We start from the raw sequence: 18,280 nt of genomic DNA, 5'->3' as shown, positions 1-18,280 counted from the left end.
AGGCCATGGGAGAGTGATGTTATTTTAGGCCCAGAATACAGTTGATTCTGGACGCTTTGCCAATCACCTGCAATGAGCATTCCCCAGGCCAAACTTTTACTGCCTGCATGTTGTGATTTAATAGAGCTATAACAGTACTGACATAGCCTTTAAGGCCTTGGTAGTTTTCTAAATGATGGACACATTAAGGTGGCCACACAATTTGTCATTCAACAGAAACACTTTTGAAAGCAAAAATGGATGCTGTTAATAATTTCACCCCGACAATCAGGTGTTACCCTATACCCAACTGGATTATTGCTGAGAAGAGAACACCTCTTCCTTTGCATCATGAGGACCAGACTTGGCTTTGAAAAACCAGCAGAGACCTGTACTGCAAGGCCAAGCAGAACTGGGACAATGACAATGCTGTAGTCTGCCCTTCACTCCACACAGAAGCACCTGCAAGGAACCTATTCATGAAAGGTGCAAGCCACATGGGAAAGGACTAGACATCCCGCTCAATTGGCACATGGGGACTTGTTTTCTAATGATCTCAAAATAGCAAGTAAGAGCGACCTGATTTTGTAGATATATATTATTGAAGCCTAGAACCAAAGGGGAGTATGTTGAAACCTATGCTTTTCATTCCTCACAACACTCACTCTTCCCTTTTATCTAAGCTCTTATTTTACTCATCCTAAAATTCTCACAGTCCCTGCTTTTATCCATTTACCTATATCTTATTTGTTCTTCTGAACTCTCACTCAGGAAGCTTAGTGTATTGAGAGTGCACATATATTTTTCTGTAAGTAATTATTTTACTTAATTGAACTGGAATATTCCCCTACTGAGTTACTTAATTATTAACTTACCAGCTTCTCTTGATCATTGTTTGATTAAAAAATTTCACTTAGTAATATGTGTTCATGGCCATTAATAAAGGCATCACCTTTGAAATATTAACGACTATACTTCAAACTGATTGAATGATACAAATTAAATAATCATTTCTTAAATATATTTAATGTGCTATATAATAACTAAGTTTGTATTTAAAGAAAGATTGCATGTTACAGAAAAACCTAACCAATGGAGGCAAAAACTAGAAATATGCTTGGCAAATTAATTAATGAGTGCATGTTTACACACATTGATAAAAATATAACTAACACTTCTAAACTTTGAATTTAAACACTGGCATTATAAACTATGAAATCTAGGGGCTGGACTGGTGGCATAGTGGTTAAGTTTGGTGCATTCCACTTTGGTGACCCTGGTTCGTGGGTTCAGATCCTGATCTGAAGATCTACACCACGCCTCAGCCATGCTCTGGTGATGACCCACACATAAAGTAGGGGAAGATTGGCACAGATGTTAGCTCAGGGCTAATCTTCCTCAGCAATAAATAAATAAATAAAAATATGAAATCTAGATTTCTTCCATGAAATGCAAAAATTGTAAACATACACATAATTACAAAATTCATTTGTGTTTATTGTAATGACTATAAAGGAGGAAGACATTATATATAATAAATAAATGTTTAAACCAACCAAAGGAAAGAAAACAGGATCTTTTAAATAAGTGTTTAAGTTATTTTTCTCCACTATGCATATTAACATTTATTTAATCTTTAGTGCATTTTTTTCCACTATGCATATTAACATTTATTTAATCTTTAGTGCACCACAAGTCTCTGTGGTCTCTTTTTTTTTTTTTTTTTTGAGGAAGATTATCCCTGAGCTAACTACTGCCAATCCTTCTCTTTTTGCTGAGGAAGACTGGCCCTGAGCTAACATCCATGCCCATCTTCCTCTACTTTATATGTGGGACACCTACCACAGTATGGCTTTTTGCCAAGTGGTGTCATGTCCGCACCCAGGGTCTGAACGGCGAACCCTGGGCTGCCGAGAATCAGAACGTGACAACTTAACCGCTGCGCCACCGGACCGACCCCGTCTCTGTGGTCTTGATTTTGTTCATTTATTCGCATGAATATATTTGGTTTTAACCTGACTTCCCCAATACATTGTTAACTGTGAATAAACTTGTTTCATCTTTGCTTTACGATAGAAATCACTGCACTTCCAATAAAGTGAGCTTCCTGAATTCTGGTAATAATTTCTCCAGCTATTGTGACTATGTGTCCCAGATTATATTATACTGTTGTTCCAGCTACATGGATACACTTAGATGAGGAAATGAGAGTGTGGAACATGGGTGTGCTTGTGGTGCAGGGAGAGTCTTGGGAAACTAAGGGGCAATAGTGGAAATGCGAATCTATGTCCATATTTATGTCCACTCCAGAGAATGTGACAGATTCTTCCTATATGATTCTCTTGTTCCAAGGAAGGAAAAGTACATTCTGACGAATCTAGACACCTTTCTGTGAAGCCCAAATCTTCACATTCCATCCAGAAATAGTAAAATTCCTACACTGGGCAAAATGTATGGAGTGAAGATAGCACAGCGACATTAATGACACTTGGCTGAGAATCTACATACATTGTCCCATGTGAGAATTAAGTAATCCCCACAATAAACTTGTTATTTTCTTTCCATGTCATCTCTACTTTACAGATGAGCATACTGAGGTAGTAAGGTTATTCAAAGCCACTAAAGAGCCCATGATTCTTTCACTGAGTTCTGTTGGTTCTCTCTCAAGAGACCTATTACTGACAACTAGCCCTTGTCCCTGAGAATCCCGAATTTTCAAGACAGAGACAGGACTGAGAGAGCAGTTCTGAGTGTCCACAAATGAAAGGCTTAAGTCCGTATAGTGTTTTTGTTGTGTGGAGTGTAATTATCTGAATAAGAGTCAGCACACATTTTCTATAAAGGGACAGATAGTAAATATTTTAGGTTTTGTGAGCTATACAGTTCTTGTCATAACTACTCAACCTTGACATCTTGTGTGAAAGCAGCGGCAGACAATATGTAAACAAATGAGCATGGTTGTGTTCCAATAAAACTTTATTTACAAAACAGGCAGCAGGCTGGATTGGGTCCGAGAGCTATAGTTTCCTAATCCTTCATCTAAACTCATATTTGAAAAGTTCTTGTTAATGTTTAAGTTTTCCTTTATTTTGCAAAATATTTCTCTAGAACTTCTTGACCTTGAGATAAAGGATAGCATAAGCAGGGGTGACCATTAAGTGAAGACACACTTTCAAGGATGCTTAGATACTTGTCATCATTAGAGAAAAAAAATGTGTGATTAAGATTCTTTAACAAACTCAGTATCAGAACCCCTCTTTTCTTCCTTGAAATATAAAGCAAATGAATCAGATAAGGAGGTAGATTAGAAAGACCTGTTCAATTCAGTTCAAACACTGGGAATTCAGGGACGTAGAGTTCTTCGGGACTAATTGGACATGAAAATATTTCTCTCCTCATTTCCACCACTCCCCGCCACGAAACTATGAGGACGTATCCTTGCTGTTTCATGATCCACAAGAGCCACATATTTACAAGCATTCAATTAACTGGAAACAAATAGAGTGTTGGTGCAAGGTTTCATGGAGTAATGATGAAATTTCACTTCTTTAAAGGCAGCAAAGTGATCAGATATGTCACTCACAACTCTGTGTCCCTTAGGGAGCCAAGGGATATGCAAAGATTCATGATAAAATGTGTCCCCTGCACTAATTCCTTGACATTTGAAAATATATTTAGGAATTTTTAGAAGTTTTTAATAACATTATCTAAAAGGAAGTCTAGTGTATTTTTGTGCATATATTTACTGTTTTTAACCTGTTAAAATAGCCTTTGTTTTTTTCCTGAATTTCCCCTTCTTTTCGTCTCTTAACACCTTTTCCAATCAAGATAGAAAGGAAGGAAGGAGGAAAAAAAGAAAGAGAATTATACTTAACTTATGTTATCTTTGGTCTCACTTTTATTTTCAACTGTCAGTTTAAAGCTAGGCTTTAAATGAGTTAAGAACCTTTGATTGTTTAAATAAAACAATGCTTCTTCACTCATTTGAGAGAAATCAACCCATTGCTAGTTTCCATGTACTTCTTTGGCACTACGTGAACGCAGCTGTGGGTTTAAGGAAAACATTCATTGATCTAACTTGTAGACAGTTATGAACCAAAAGAGAAATTTTAAGGAATTTCCTGATCACAATCATGTAATGAATGGATAATAAAAATAATTTAAATATTTTCCTATTTGATAATCGCAATGTTTTCACCGAAGGGAAAAATTACTGGAGGGTTATGCTTTCAACCATTCCTCACTATCTGGCTTTATTTTCAAAGTACAGCTTTCCTTGTGTTTTAATTTAATTTTTTTGCTTTTTAAAGCTACAACACACTTCTTCAGGGATGGCTTCAAAAGTTACTATTTGAAACATATTTGCAACAGTAGCTGACATGGTCAGCACAACTGTCATGCCATCTTTCAATGCCACCAATTCATTGTTTCGTTTGTAAGTCTACTCCACAGAGAATTTATCTAGAGCCTTTTATGGTAGGTCCTCCCTCTCCCCAGCGTCCACATCCACGGATTCTGCATCTGCAGATTCAACCAACTGTGGATGAAAAGGCCTATACTGGTTGCATCTCGACTGCACATGTTCAAACTTTTTTTCATTGTCATCATTCTCTAAACAGTACAGTATAACAACTATTTACATGGCATTTACATTGCTATAGATATTATAAGTAATCTGGAGATGATTTAAGGTATATGGGAGGATGCGTCTAGGTCATATGCAAATACTACTGCCATTTTAAATATGGGACTCGAGCATCCTCTTTGGAACCAATGCCCCGTGGATACCGAGGGATGACTGCATATGTCATGGGAAAATATCATTGCCCTCTTTCAATGCCCATCATATTGAAAACAACATTTTGAATTACAATCTCATATTCTTTATGATAAATGGTTGAAAATATGATAAAATCCTATAAATTTTCCAAACTATCTCGGGCTATTTCAAAATTCAATAGCACTGAATACTTTGTAAAATAAAGAGAAATTTAATTCTATGTAAACTCCCCACTCATTATAATAAATCAGTATTTATGATGGAAAAATAATTCTTACATTTTAATCAGGGAGTGAGACTATCAGCATAATTGTGAGGAGGTTTTATCCCAAACAATTATTAATATCCAGTAGCTGAAAGATAAGTTATCTTCTGTTACTCAGGTAAGAAAAATAAGTATGTATACTGCAAAGGTTATACTTATTGATAAGATAGTTATTTTTTGGAGACCAATGTCACTAAGGGCCAGAAGTAGACTTGGGACATTTCTTCATATATTCAGTTCCAACCCTCTTTTATATTTACAATTCTACATCCAAGATTCAGGACAGATGAGAGTATCAACTCTGCGAGGAAAGTCTTTTTTTATGTTGCTTGAAAATAAGAGAGAGAGAGAAGGTGCCATCATTCGACTAAGTGATGAAGTAATTCAGTTAGCCAACAGAAGAAGGTATTTAAATTGTTTCTAATTTTCACTGTCACTATATTATATGGTATAGCTTTAATAAGGCGACACACTGCATAGCACTGTGAGACAATTCTCCACCATCTCTCAAGTTCCTGCAGATTTTACACAGAAAGCGCTGAATGCCCTTTTTTTAAGACTAAATTTTCAAGAATGTTAATATAGGAAACAACCTTGACAAGTTTAGTGTTATCTTCTAAAGCAAAAAAGTAGACATGCTGCTTACTACCCAGTAAAATATAGATAATGTCTCCCTCCTAAGCAAAGGGCAAAAATCATCAGGTTTCCTCTCCCATAATGCAACCCACTGTACATCCTGCATCCATCTGGGCCTATCCGTTTTGCTCCTATGCTACACGGGGTACTGGGCACTAACTCAATTATGCTGATGCTCATACTGTTGCTGTGCTGTGAGTAATAATGTTTCTTTTCTCTGACCCAGGTATCTCACGTCTTCTTCCAACGTTCATGAAACTGTCAAAGATGAACAGTTCTTAACATGACATAAAACAACAAAAACAATAAAAACAACAGCATTCTTTAATAATAAGTATGAGTATGCATTAAAAGTCTACTCTAAAGTGGTTACACTGATATATGCTATATGAGAAATCTCCTTTATGCAATCTCTATGGGAAATTCCAGGAGTAGAAAATAGATGCTTTCATAAAAGTAATTTCATGTATTAGTTATATTGCTTAAATGTCAGTTGCAATAAATTATGGTGTGTTTCATGAACAATGAAACATATACAGGTGGTTCCTCTCATAATAGTGGTTTCACTTTTTTAGGAGTCAAGAAAAAGGAATATTTCTCACTTAAACATACTATACTTAAAGTGTACCAAAAGAACTCATTTGTATTTCAAAAGTATGTTTGAGTGGCATAACCATGGCATATATTCATAAACTCACTATTGTTAGAAGAGTCACCTGGTATAATATGAAAGCTGTGGAGATTCAACACTGTTAGACCTCTGCGAGTACTGCTTTCCAAATAATCTAATATTTTATAGAAAAAGTTTTAGAAACACATGTACACTTACACACAAACGCACCACACACACACACACACACACACACAAAATTGACTATACTGTGAAGTTTGTAGCAAATGCACTTGAGATATTTCTGGTGAAAATATAATCTGAGTATGTGATATCCCACTCTATCATTAATTATACGAATTGCAACACATGTGCTTAAGCACACTCATGTGGATAATTATTATAAAACCTGGAATTAGAATCAAAACTTCCTAACTCTTTTTCCTAGCTTTGAAGTAACTACAGTCAGGCAGCATCCATAAATAATACAGAGAAATTGTTAGAAGAAAATAAAGAATTAAAAGATAATTAGAGGTAAGGTGGAATATAGCAGAAGAAGGAGAAGGAAAAAGAAGGAAGAAAGAAGTAGAAAAAGAAATTTAAAAAACAGTGCTCAAACTTTAATACTGTCCATGGTATTTCTGAAATGCTGGTTTTAGTAATTCATATATTGATTTAAAGATAGTTGAATTTATTCAAGGTCCAGCCAATTCAATTAAACACATTAAACCTTTATTGCGTAGCTATTGTGAAACAACCAGCATGCTAGAAACAAGAAATACGTTGAAAAGGGGAGAAAAGAATTGGAATACAATGGACATCATCTATTTGACAAGCGCTTTAGTATATTGTTATTTATTTGTTCAAGTTCCATTTCAAGCAATTTTCCTTTTAAATGTATTACTATCCAATAACATCCAAAGATGATTATCTCAAAGACAGCCTCAAGTATAGAGAGAAACTATAAAACTCAGGAATTGGTTTAAGAACCAAGGTGTGCAAAACATTATCAGGCTTACCTAATGGTTCCTTTGTGTGTTTTGCTACAGAAAGAGCAGGTAGCTAAAGATGCTTTAATTAGCAGGAAGATCAATCCATTTGCCAGCAGCATGGATTAGAAACAAGACCTTGATTTAGGCATTTGAATATACTGCAAATGTTCTCAGATATGCAGCAAGACTGTAGTCAAGAGGATGCGTTAGGTTTCAAATCTTATATGAAGATTGAGTTGGTATTATGAACGGTGAATCTCAAATGAACAGGAATTACTCCAATATTGAAAGCTCCCACTTTAGGAGTAAATTGAACCATGAAAACTACATTACGGGCTTTTCAAAAAGTTACGTGACTCACAAACCAAATAAATAAATAGACAGACAAACAGACGCACAGATAGATAATGTTGAGCTATGAAAACAAGTTTTAAATTGTGTTCGTATAACTTTATGATATAATTTGCATTTTTATTGGGTGAAAAGGGTTATATACATGAGTGAAAATATCATTTTAATATTGTATTAATTTATAAGAAACTCCAGATAAGCAAATTATTTTTGCAATGCAATTATAGCTATTTTAATAAGCTATTGAACTACTTCTATTTTTCCTTCTTATTCGTTTTTTTTTTTTTACTAATCTAAAACTAAATTCTACATATAATTACAAAAGAAAGTGAAATTTTATGCCACTGTCTTGACTTCCATATATATATGTATATAAAAGAACATATTTTATTGGTAAGTCTCTTTGGAACTTTAGTGTTTGTAGTTCCACCCTACTTTCTCTTGGACTTCTCCTTTTTTAGTACCCTTCTCTCTCTCCTATCACACTGGCAAAATAACAAAGTGAAACAACCATCTACTCCTTTTCCTCCTTTCCTAGGGCCTCCTGCTGATTAAGAAAGTCAACATTGTTGATTATTTCTACCACCTGAAAATATTTTACAATGTCCTGTCTCTTAAATCCTAAGAGTCAACCAGAATTTCTTTCTTCTAAATTTCTTCAACTCACTTCATCTTTTATCAGCATCAGATTGGCTCTATTATTCCTTTGAAGGTTAATTTTATCTGTTAACTTAATTGGGCAAGGATGCCCAGATATTTGATCAAACACTATTCTGGATGTTTCTATGAAGGTGTTTTTAGAATGAGATCATCATTTTAAATTGGTGGACTCTGAGTAAAGCAGATTAGTCTCCATAATATATGTGGGCCTCATCCAATCAGTTGAAGGCCTTACTAAAACAAAGACTGACCTCTCTGGAGCAAGAAGAAATTCTGCCAGCAGAAGGCCTTTCAGCGAGGACTGTAACTCTTTCTGGGTCCCCAGCCTGTCTGCCTACCCTGAAGATTTTGGACTTTCACCTCCACGATCATATGAACCAAACATATTTATTTATTTATTTATTTATTTATTTATTTATTTCTGCTTTATTTCCCAACCCCCCCCCCTCCCCCCCCAGTACATAGTTGTATATCCTAGTTGCAGGTCCTTCTAGTTGTGGGATGTGGGAAGCCACCTCAACATGGCCTGACGAGCGGTGCCATGTCCACGCCCAGGATCCGAACCCTGGGCCACCGCAGTGGAGCACGCGAACTTAACCACTCGGCCACGGAGCCGGCCCCCCAAACATATTTAAAATTAACATAAATATATATATAAACATCCTATTTATTCTGTTTCTCTGGAGAACCATGATGAGTACAGATTTTGGTACTAAGAGTGGTTCTAAAGGAACATCTTATGGATGAGTTTTCTGAATTGGTTCTATGGTTCCTGGAACTGACTCTGTAATCTGATTAGATTTAAAGATGCTAATGACTCTATCTCCAGTAGTAAAGACAGCACTGATAGTCCATGGTGTGATATAGCAATAGAGATAAGCAAAATATCACCATCGGATACTCCTAAGGGAACATTTAGAAGAGGCAAGCATCTGAGTGACCATATATTTGATACCTTTGAACATTTTTGTCAAACTCATGATTATAATGACATTGGCTGGTTGCTCCTAGTGTCGCTGGATGTCTTAGTCTGTTTGGGCTGCTATAATACCAGAAGATAGGTAGCTTACAAACAACATAAATTTACTTTCCACTCTTCTGGAAGCTGGAAGTCCAAGACTGGAGTGCCAGAATGGTCTGGTAATGGCCCTCTTCTGGGTTGGAGACTTCTTGCTGTATCCTCACATGGCAGAAGAAGCTAGCGAACTCTGTGGACCTTTTCTATAAGTGCACGAGTCCCATTCATGCGGGCTCCATCTTCATGACCTAAGAACTTCTCAAAGGCCCTGCTTCCTAATGTTATCACATTAGACATTAGGATTTCAACATATACATTTGTGGAGACAAAAACTTTCAATCCACGGCACTGTAAAAAGCGAGAAAAGAAACCGATATGCTCAGGGATTTGAATTCCCAGCTCAAGAACCACATAACTGACCTGACAGCTTCTATGTCTGCCTGAAAGAGACCTTTATCTCCTTTAGCCACAGAACAGAGACTGCTGAAAAAAGAAATGCCCAATATCTCACCCAGCGAGTGGCGGAATTACAATACAAATTGAATTCCCAGTCAGGCAGTATGTCTACTTTTAAAGTGAACACATTGATTGTGAAGGACTGGGGTCCTGAAAATTGAAATGCAGATATGTGGAAAGACCCTGATGAAGCTGGGGACATTGACACTTTAAATTCTGTTGAGTCTTCCTTGCCAGCAAAGCAGCTGCTCCACCCCCATTGGAGGAGATTAACCCTGAACACCTGGGGAAACTGTAATGGCCTGCCAGAGTCAGTTGCCATGCAAGACACTGCTGATCCTTCAAGACCCACCTTCACCATTCCTTTTTGCTTTTTGATCTATAGCAAGACTCAAGTCTCAGCATGCCCCTAAAGGTGAAATACAAAGTGTGACCTATGAGTAGATGTGCTACACACCAAAAGAACTACTTAATTTTTCTAAACAGAATTCCAGGGAATAGCTGTGGGAATGCATATTAAGGGTATGAGATAATGGTGGAAGGAATGTAAAGTTGGATCAGGCTGAATTTATTGATATGGGCCAACTAAGCAGATATTCTGCATCTAATGTTGCATTTAATATCACAGCTGGGGAGTTATAGAGTGCTGTAAGTTTACTCGCATGAAACATGGAGCAAAAGGTTGCCCACAGCATGGATTTGAAATGCCAGACCTGCCTTGGTTTACTGTAGAGGAAGGGATTCAAAGGCTTAGGGAGATAGGAATGCTAACTGATTTGTCACTTAAGACCTACTCACCCACTCTGGCAGCTTCCAGAGGACACATCCCTCACCATGACTGTGAGAAGTAAGTTTGAGAGGGGAGCTCCAGGATCCTTGAAGAGCTCTGTGATGGCTCTTCTCTGTAGGCCAGAACTTACAGTGGGAACTGCTGCCACTGAACTGGAAAACCTAAATGCAATAGGGATACTTGGATCTTGGGGTGACAGGGATCAAGTGGCAGCATTCAATGGCCAAGGCAAGGCCAGTGTAGTTACCATAATGGACAGCTGAGATAAAGTAGCAACCTGAATAGTCTGACACAAAGAGACCTATGGCATTGACTAGTTGATCATCATTTTCCTAGAAATGAAATAGCTAGGAAACCTAGCAAATTCTTATTTGATCTGTACATGCAGAAAAATTCCAGTCAAGTGAACAAAAGTCTAACTTGAATCATAAAAATAGAGTCATGGCTTCTCAAGCTGTTCCCAGACTCAAGCCAGATTACAGATTCAACACCCCTTGAATGAAAGGAAGTCCCGGTCCCCTTGAGGAATGAAAGGAAGACCTGGTACCCTGGTCTCCGTTACACTTCCAAAAATTTATACTGTTAATCTTTCTTCCAACATTCCTCAAAGGGACCTTTACTGGGCTGACTATGCAATGGGAAAAGGAAATAATCAGACCTTTAGGGAACTATCGGACACTGGCTCTGGACTGACACTAATTCCAGGAGATTCAAAATTCACTGTGGCCCACTATCAGAGCAGGGGCTCATGGAGGTCAGATGAGCAATGGAGCTTCAGCTCAGGTTCATTTCACAATGGGCCCAGTGGGTCCCCAAATCCATCCTGTAATTATTTCCCCAGTTTGGGAATACATAACTGGAATAAATTGGAATAGATATATTCCATAATTTTGTATAATATATATATATTCCATAATTGGAGTAGATATACTCAGCATATCTGAATCTCTTCCCTGAGTCTCTAGCCTGCTGGTCTACGCTGAAGATTTTGGACTTGCTTCTCTACAGTCACATGAGCCACTTCCTTAAAATAACACATTCTCTCTCTCCATATGTAAATACACACACACACATCCTGTTGGGTTTGTTTCTCTGGAGAACACTAACTAATAGAATACATATCAGATTAAACCAGTCATATCAATAGGTCACAGATCAATCTCTTTCACCTACACTTTTGAAATCTATTGGGTGTACCCACTTCTTTCTCCTTTCTTTAAGCTCTACAGAAAACTATTCAAACCATTTTGATAAAGGTCAGCTCTGGATCACTAACTGACAAAACCATACAGTCTTCTCAGTCATTGTTTAATTTGACCTGTGGAGTTCAATATTATTTGCCATTCCTTATTCTCAAAACTTTCTTTTAGTTTATTTTCCATGACTCTATTTAATGCTTGTCTTTTATCTCTTATTAGCTAGATCTATCTAATTATTCTTCATCTGCTTTGCAGTTAAAAATCAGCATTCTCATATCTTCTCCGTAATTTCTCCTACTGTGTTATCCACTTATGAGATTTTGACTCCCATCTGTGTACTGATTACTCCTATGTCTGTGTCTACCATAGGCCTTGCTTTTGTGAACTCTAGATTAACATATCTAAATATCTGAGATACTCTACCTGCATACTTCTAAGTGCCTAAGTAGATATATAATGTCTAACAGTGATGATTCTATTTCTTACTCTAGAGCAAAACCCATATAGGATACTAGTAAAATCAAAGTCAGAAATCTGCGGCATTTTTTTAAAATTTCTCCCTCTCTTTCATTCTTTACATACATCTTTCCACTAATTTTTTTGTGTCATCTTTATATTCCCATGACCAATGGATCTTTAAGTCTTTGATTATCCTGCCACTGCCTTTCACATCTTCAACTGTAATATCCCATCTCCTTTATTACTTCTTAACATGCCTACTGTAACCTTCTCCTGAATATGTTCTCTGTCTCCATGCCTGTTGCTCTGCCTCCAATGAGTCCTTTAAATGGCTCTCTGAGTGCTCATTCTAGAACCGCAATTCTGTCCATAGGAATCCTCAACCAAGACATTTTGTAGATCTTGACACCTTTAAGAACAAGTAATAGTTAATGTACAGCATGGGGATTATTGTTAATAACGCCATATTGCGTATTTGAAAATTGCTAAGAGAGTAAATCTTAGGAGTCTTCATCTCAAGAAAGAAAATTATAGCTACGTATGGTGATGGAGGATGACTATATTTATTGGAGTGATCATTTTGCAATATATACAAATGTTGAATCATTATGTTGTACACCTGAAACTAATATAATGTTATATATCAATTATACCTCCATCAAAAATAAATAGATAAATAAGTAAGACAATAAGAGCAAATAATACTGATCTTGGTATCGGACTTGTGGCTCTCCACACTTTCTGTATTTACATATTCTAAACAGCTGGCTTCACACTCTCTGACTATATTGAAATATGCTTATCTAGGCTCACTTTGAACTTTCAAGCCTCAGTGCTTATAAAAACTTTTCCTCAGACTTTCTCTTCTGAAAAGATAAATTCATCCTTCAAGACTCATCTCAGGTGCTTCCTCCTCTGTGAAGACTTTCTTGAATTCCTCCATCTTCTAGACAAGTCATAGACCTTCCTTTGTCTCCACTGTCCCTTATAGGGTCTCCGTTACAGTACTCTTGACAGACTATTGAAAATATTATTAGCTCTTAAGATCCTTATAAGGTAAACTATGATATTTTCTGGTGCAATGGATTTAAATTACTTGGCTTAAAATCCTAGTTTTAGCATTTACTGGGTGATGGCCATAGGGAAGTTACTTAACCTTTCTGTGCCTCAGTTTTCTGATATGTAAAATGGGGTTACTGATAATCTTCCTCATAGTGCTGCTGTGAAGATTACATTAGTTTATGTATACAAAGCGATTAAAACAGTGCTCAAAGAAGCACTCAATACAGCTTACCTATTATAATTGCAATCTAGGGATCTTCATACTTAAATTTACCCCCACAAGACTTAACACTTCCTCAAATTGTAATGCATTCTCAGTTAAAAATATGATGAACAAGTGAATGCCTCTGAAATTAGTGCTTATATATGTTTCCACTTTTAATATTTTTGCCATATTAAACAATTTAGATTTAAAAATTGCTGCTAACAAAGGTCATCTAAAATGACAACTCAATTTTCTAAATTATTCTTTGAGGATAAAATGGGCAGCATTTTCTTGATACAGACCTTTGAGCCTGACATAACTTAGTACTACACAGACAGAAGCACCCAGTTATACATGTTAGTATATGCATCCAACTTACTGTGTGTGTACGTGTCTTTAATAATACTTTTTTATGGTGAACTTGAGCATTGATAGCATCTGAATTAAAAATTTTTGCCTATCAAATTAATTTCCATGTTACTCTGTAATATGGCACCTTATACTTATCCAGGTACTGTAGTAAATCCAAAATGTGTGTTTGAAGAAAGCATTGGCCTTACCTCTGGACACTCCTGTGATTGCTTTGTATATAAAGTAAAGTAACATTCATTATAAGCAATGTCACAGTTTGGTCTTTCTTGAAAGGATGTCAACATTAACGTATGCTCCTTTTAAATATAACAATTGTTGATGCTGATGTCCACTAAGCCACTCAAGTGACACCCTCCTCCACCTCGCCTGCCATAAATTTCTAAATGAAGAAATTCTTTTAGATTCTTTTATATTTAAAATAGGGGAATTGATTTTTCTTCTCAATAAGTGGAGCTTTCAATAATGGGAACTATTCGAATTAATGTTTTCTATAGATGCTCTTGCTGCAAAGAAACAGAGTTAAATCTGAAATTCAATTATAGTGGTTCAGTTGACCATTGTGTTGGTACATTTGAATTTGCCCTTCATTTTTAGCCCTGAGTTCTATTTTATTTATAAATCTTTACTTTTCTATAAACTGTGTCAAAGCCTTTCTAGAAAGAGCAGGAGCATAAATACATCTATATGTGTTTACACACACACATGTAATGGCTTGAATTGGTCCCAATGTTATCTAGAATGATCAAGACAGAGTTTATTAAACTTTAATTAGTTTCCATGTAGAAAGAAAATTTTGGAACTGTTGTTTCATTTGCAATGTACATTACCAGAGAACCATGGGTTTTCATTACATATTACAAATGTGGAGCCATGTACCTGTGAAAATAATATTTAATTTAATAATAAGTTGGATCTTAGAATTACTCCCTTTTAATCTATTTGTAAATAATAATTCATCTTTTAAGTGAATTGGATGAATTCCATACTATTGTAGCAATTATAAAGATAGAATTCCGGAGTATCAAACAAAACTTGCATAAATAACTCCTAGACCCTGTTTACTTATTACTCTAGTCAGTTTCATTAATTCTTCAGCCAAGGGGCTGGGCCGTGGCCGAGTGGTTAAATTTATACGCTCACTTCAGCGGCCCAGGTTTTCGCCAGTTCAGATCCTGGGCACAATCTAGCACCTCTCATCAAGGCATGCTGAGTCAGCGTCCCACATACCACAACTAAAAGGACCTGCAGCTAGAAAATACAACTAGGTACTGGTGGGCTTTGGGGAGAAGAAGAACAAGAAGAAGAAAAAAGATTGTCAACAGGTGTTAGCTCAGGTACCAATCTTTAAAAAAAAACATTCAACCAAATGTCAACTTTCTCACATCAAATTTGGACAAATAAAGGCTATGGATCCGCTTCAATCAAAACCAGAGAATACCTGCTTGTCAGACATTTGCCAGGTACCTCAATGTGATGTCTAGTTTTCGTTTTAAGCAGAGATGAAATAACTGCTACCAATGAGGCAGAGTTTTAGAGCTATGCTACCCTTTCCGTTGTCTTGAATTTCAAAACTTGATCCTTATATTAAATTAATTCACAAGAAACAAGTGTACCAGAATAACATGAAATTAGTTCACCTTAGAAATGTTTTAGTGATTATTATATTCCACGATCATATGGAGGAATCATATAAGCAGAAGAAATGAACAGTAATATCAGGAAACTTCCATGCTTTAGAGTGCTTTCCTCAAAATTTTCTAAGACCCCTCTTGTTCCCAGGGCTATATGTGGGCAGCAATGCTATCTGGGTGAGGTGCCCTGGGCAAGAACTGCTTGGGCCCAGAGCCATTTCTCTCCTTTAAAGCCATTTCTCTCTGACTTTCTACTCAATTTTTGAGCCCATCAGATACCCCGTGGAACTCCAGGACTAGCATCTATGGAGTTGTCCCAGGGCCACATGACCAGGCTCTGATTCCTATTCGGCAGCTTGTCAAGGAGATTGCTCCTGCTTAATGGCACTGCATATTTTTCACAAAATCACTAGAAATTAGACCGCCAGAATGGTACTCAAAAATTGATTTTGTGTGACTCAAATTTTACATGTAGGTAGTTGTCCCACAGAAAATGTTTGCCTGTGGCCCCATACACCTAAGCGCAACCCTGGCTATGTGGTCATTTCTAACAAAGGTTCTATTTGAAGACCCTCTTCACTGTATTATTTAATATTCTTTAAATACATTTTTAAAAGGTAAATTCCAAAAGTGTACTGCAAATAATTTAGATATCGAATGGATTTGCTTCCCTTGACCTAACATTGCGACCGTAAGACTCAGCATGTTTCTCACTCATCTAGGCTTCCAGAAAGCTCTGAGAACTCTAATGTTCAAGAGACATAATCTATAGTAGCCTCCTAACTCTTCTATCCTTCTATATTAGGCTCCTAATTCCATTTCTGTCTTTGGATTTATTTTAAAAATCTCTTCAAGCACATATGTTTTTATTAAAACTATGGCAAAATCTTTTAGAAAATTTATAAACAGAATAAATGAAATCAAAATAAAATATTCATTTTTTTGGAAAAATATTTTTTCTGGTGTCATTGATAAATTTTATGTAAGGAAATTAGCAGTAAAGCATGAATGTGTTGAAATAGACAGTTGTCAACAAGCATTTTTGTGAAAAAAAAAATTTCTATAAACTTGCCATAAGACTTAAAAATTGTGTGTTGTGTTGAAGATTGACGTGCATGTATTTGGGTTCTAACATTTGTTACTTTGGCCATAAATAGTTTCATAACTAGCTTGCCAAACATATAATAAATAAATAATTTCTAAAGCATAAGCAAGCCCAGTCAAATACTACAAAGCCAAAATCCAAATGGTATGTTGTACAGATCATCATGGTCATTCAAGGATACCAACAGATAATACTTTTCTATGTCTGTTATTGGTAAACAATTTCAGAATGTCTGTAAGCAATAATGTGCTATAATAACATTTTTAATGACATTTACATATTTTAACTTCATATCTTAAGCAAAGGATATCAAAAGTAGGAACAAAAATATAGATTACTTTCACTAAAATAACCTGGGAGAATTGAAGCGAACAAGGATTAAATGATATTCCAAAGCTTACCCGGGCCACTGAGTCAGGAAGAGAAACCAGGTCTCTTGGATTTCAATTCCAGTGTTCTAGTCACTGGTTTGTTCAACTCCTGTGCAAAACATCCATACACAATACACAATGCATAATCCCCCTTGCTATCAAGTGGTTGTCAAAAGAAACACGCCATTACCTTTCCCACATACTGAGGCTCGGAGCCCATGTATTCCTCCAGCACAAAAAACTGATTCCATACCCAGCCACGTTTAACTCGTTGGAAATGTGGTCGCCGCCCTGGCAGGTGGATAGCATTTTCTCTTGGTTCCGTGGCTAAAGTCTGTGGTGGCTGTGGTTGAAGTGGTGTTAGGAGACCTCCATCAAACAGGACCCAGAGAAGCAGGGATAAACAGTTCCTTGTAAGCATTGGCAAAGGCTTTCCTACAGCAGAGTAATAAAACTCCAGCACTTAATGCAGAATTGTGGAATCCAGGTTTGAGGTGTCTGTGGCCTCCACCACTTAGCTTTCTGTTTTATTGCAGAAATGATAATGCAGGCATTAATCCTTTTGATGAAAAGCCTTTGGCTGTATTATATTCCATCTAAAGGGACCTATAAAACAAGTTAACAAAGATTCATTAAATTGGTAGAATTACATGATGATAGTCATCAAAACTCTCATTATATCTGCCAACGTTTAAAGAAAGAGAGAGGAAAGACTCGAAAAAATTATACTGGTAAATGGTCACTGCTATTCAACCCGTAAACTTGGATAAACTAAGTTTTTCATAGACTTGAAAAAATAAGCTACAATGAAGAAAAAGGTGTATCATAAACAGAAGCAATTTTTTAATTTATTAATCGTTTTAAGACTAAAACACAGAACATTATTTTTAATGTGAACTAAGTTAAAGCAGGGTTTTGCAATGTTGCACTTTTCACATTTTGGGTTGGATAATTGTTTGTTACTAGGGAGCTACCTTGTGCATTTCATGACTTTCAGCAACATTCCTTTCCTCCACTCAATAGATGATAGCTTCTTTCCCCACACCCAGTTATGACAACCAAAAATATCTCCAGACATTGCCAAATATCCCCTGGGAGGAGCAAAATAGGCCAAGATTGAGACCAACAGATTTGGGAAAAAAGAAAATAATTTTTCAAAAAGTAAAAAAAGTTCCCCAAAGTTAGAGAATAGAAAGAATCAGACCACCCAGGAAAGAACAAGATAAGCTGCAAAATCTAAAAGTAAATAATCTTACTGAAATGTAAATGATTAATAAAATGTAAGATGGTTTTATAAGCCTTTATAAGCTTTATATTAAAAAAATACTTCTGTAGCTTA

At 36.3% G+C, this 18,280-nt stretch overlaps 1 protein-coding gene across 6 annotated transcripts in view; it reads right to left on the bottom strand.

Annotated features, from left to right (window-relative positions):
• The window catches only part of CDH12 (cadherin 12), a 936,971-nt gene that overhangs the window by 260,728 nt on the left and 657,963 nt on the right, over positions 1 to 18,280 (bottom strand). For all 6 annotated transcript variants that reach the window (XM_070587153.1, XM_070587154.1, XM_070587157.1 and 3 more), the window contains one exon: positions 17,132 to 17,547. In XM_070587153.1, coding sequence (XP_070443254.1) covers positions 17,132 to 17,362 — 231 coding nt within the window. In that variant the 5' untranslated portion in view covers positions 17,363 to 17,547. The remainder of the gene's footprint in view (positions 1 to 17,131; positions 17,548 to 18,280) is intronic.

The sequence above is a fragment of the Equus przewalskii genome, chromosome 20, assembly GCF_037783145.1.
Source record: "Equus przewalskii isolate Varuska chromosome 20, EquPr2, whole genome shotgun sequence".
In the NCBI taxonomy this organism is placed as follows: Eukaryota; Metazoa; Chordata; class Mammalia; order Perissodactyla; family Equidae; genus Equus; species Equus przewalskii.
The sequence above is the reverse complement of the archived record's forward strand: the minus strand, read 5'-3'. Positions and strand labels throughout refer to the sequence as shown.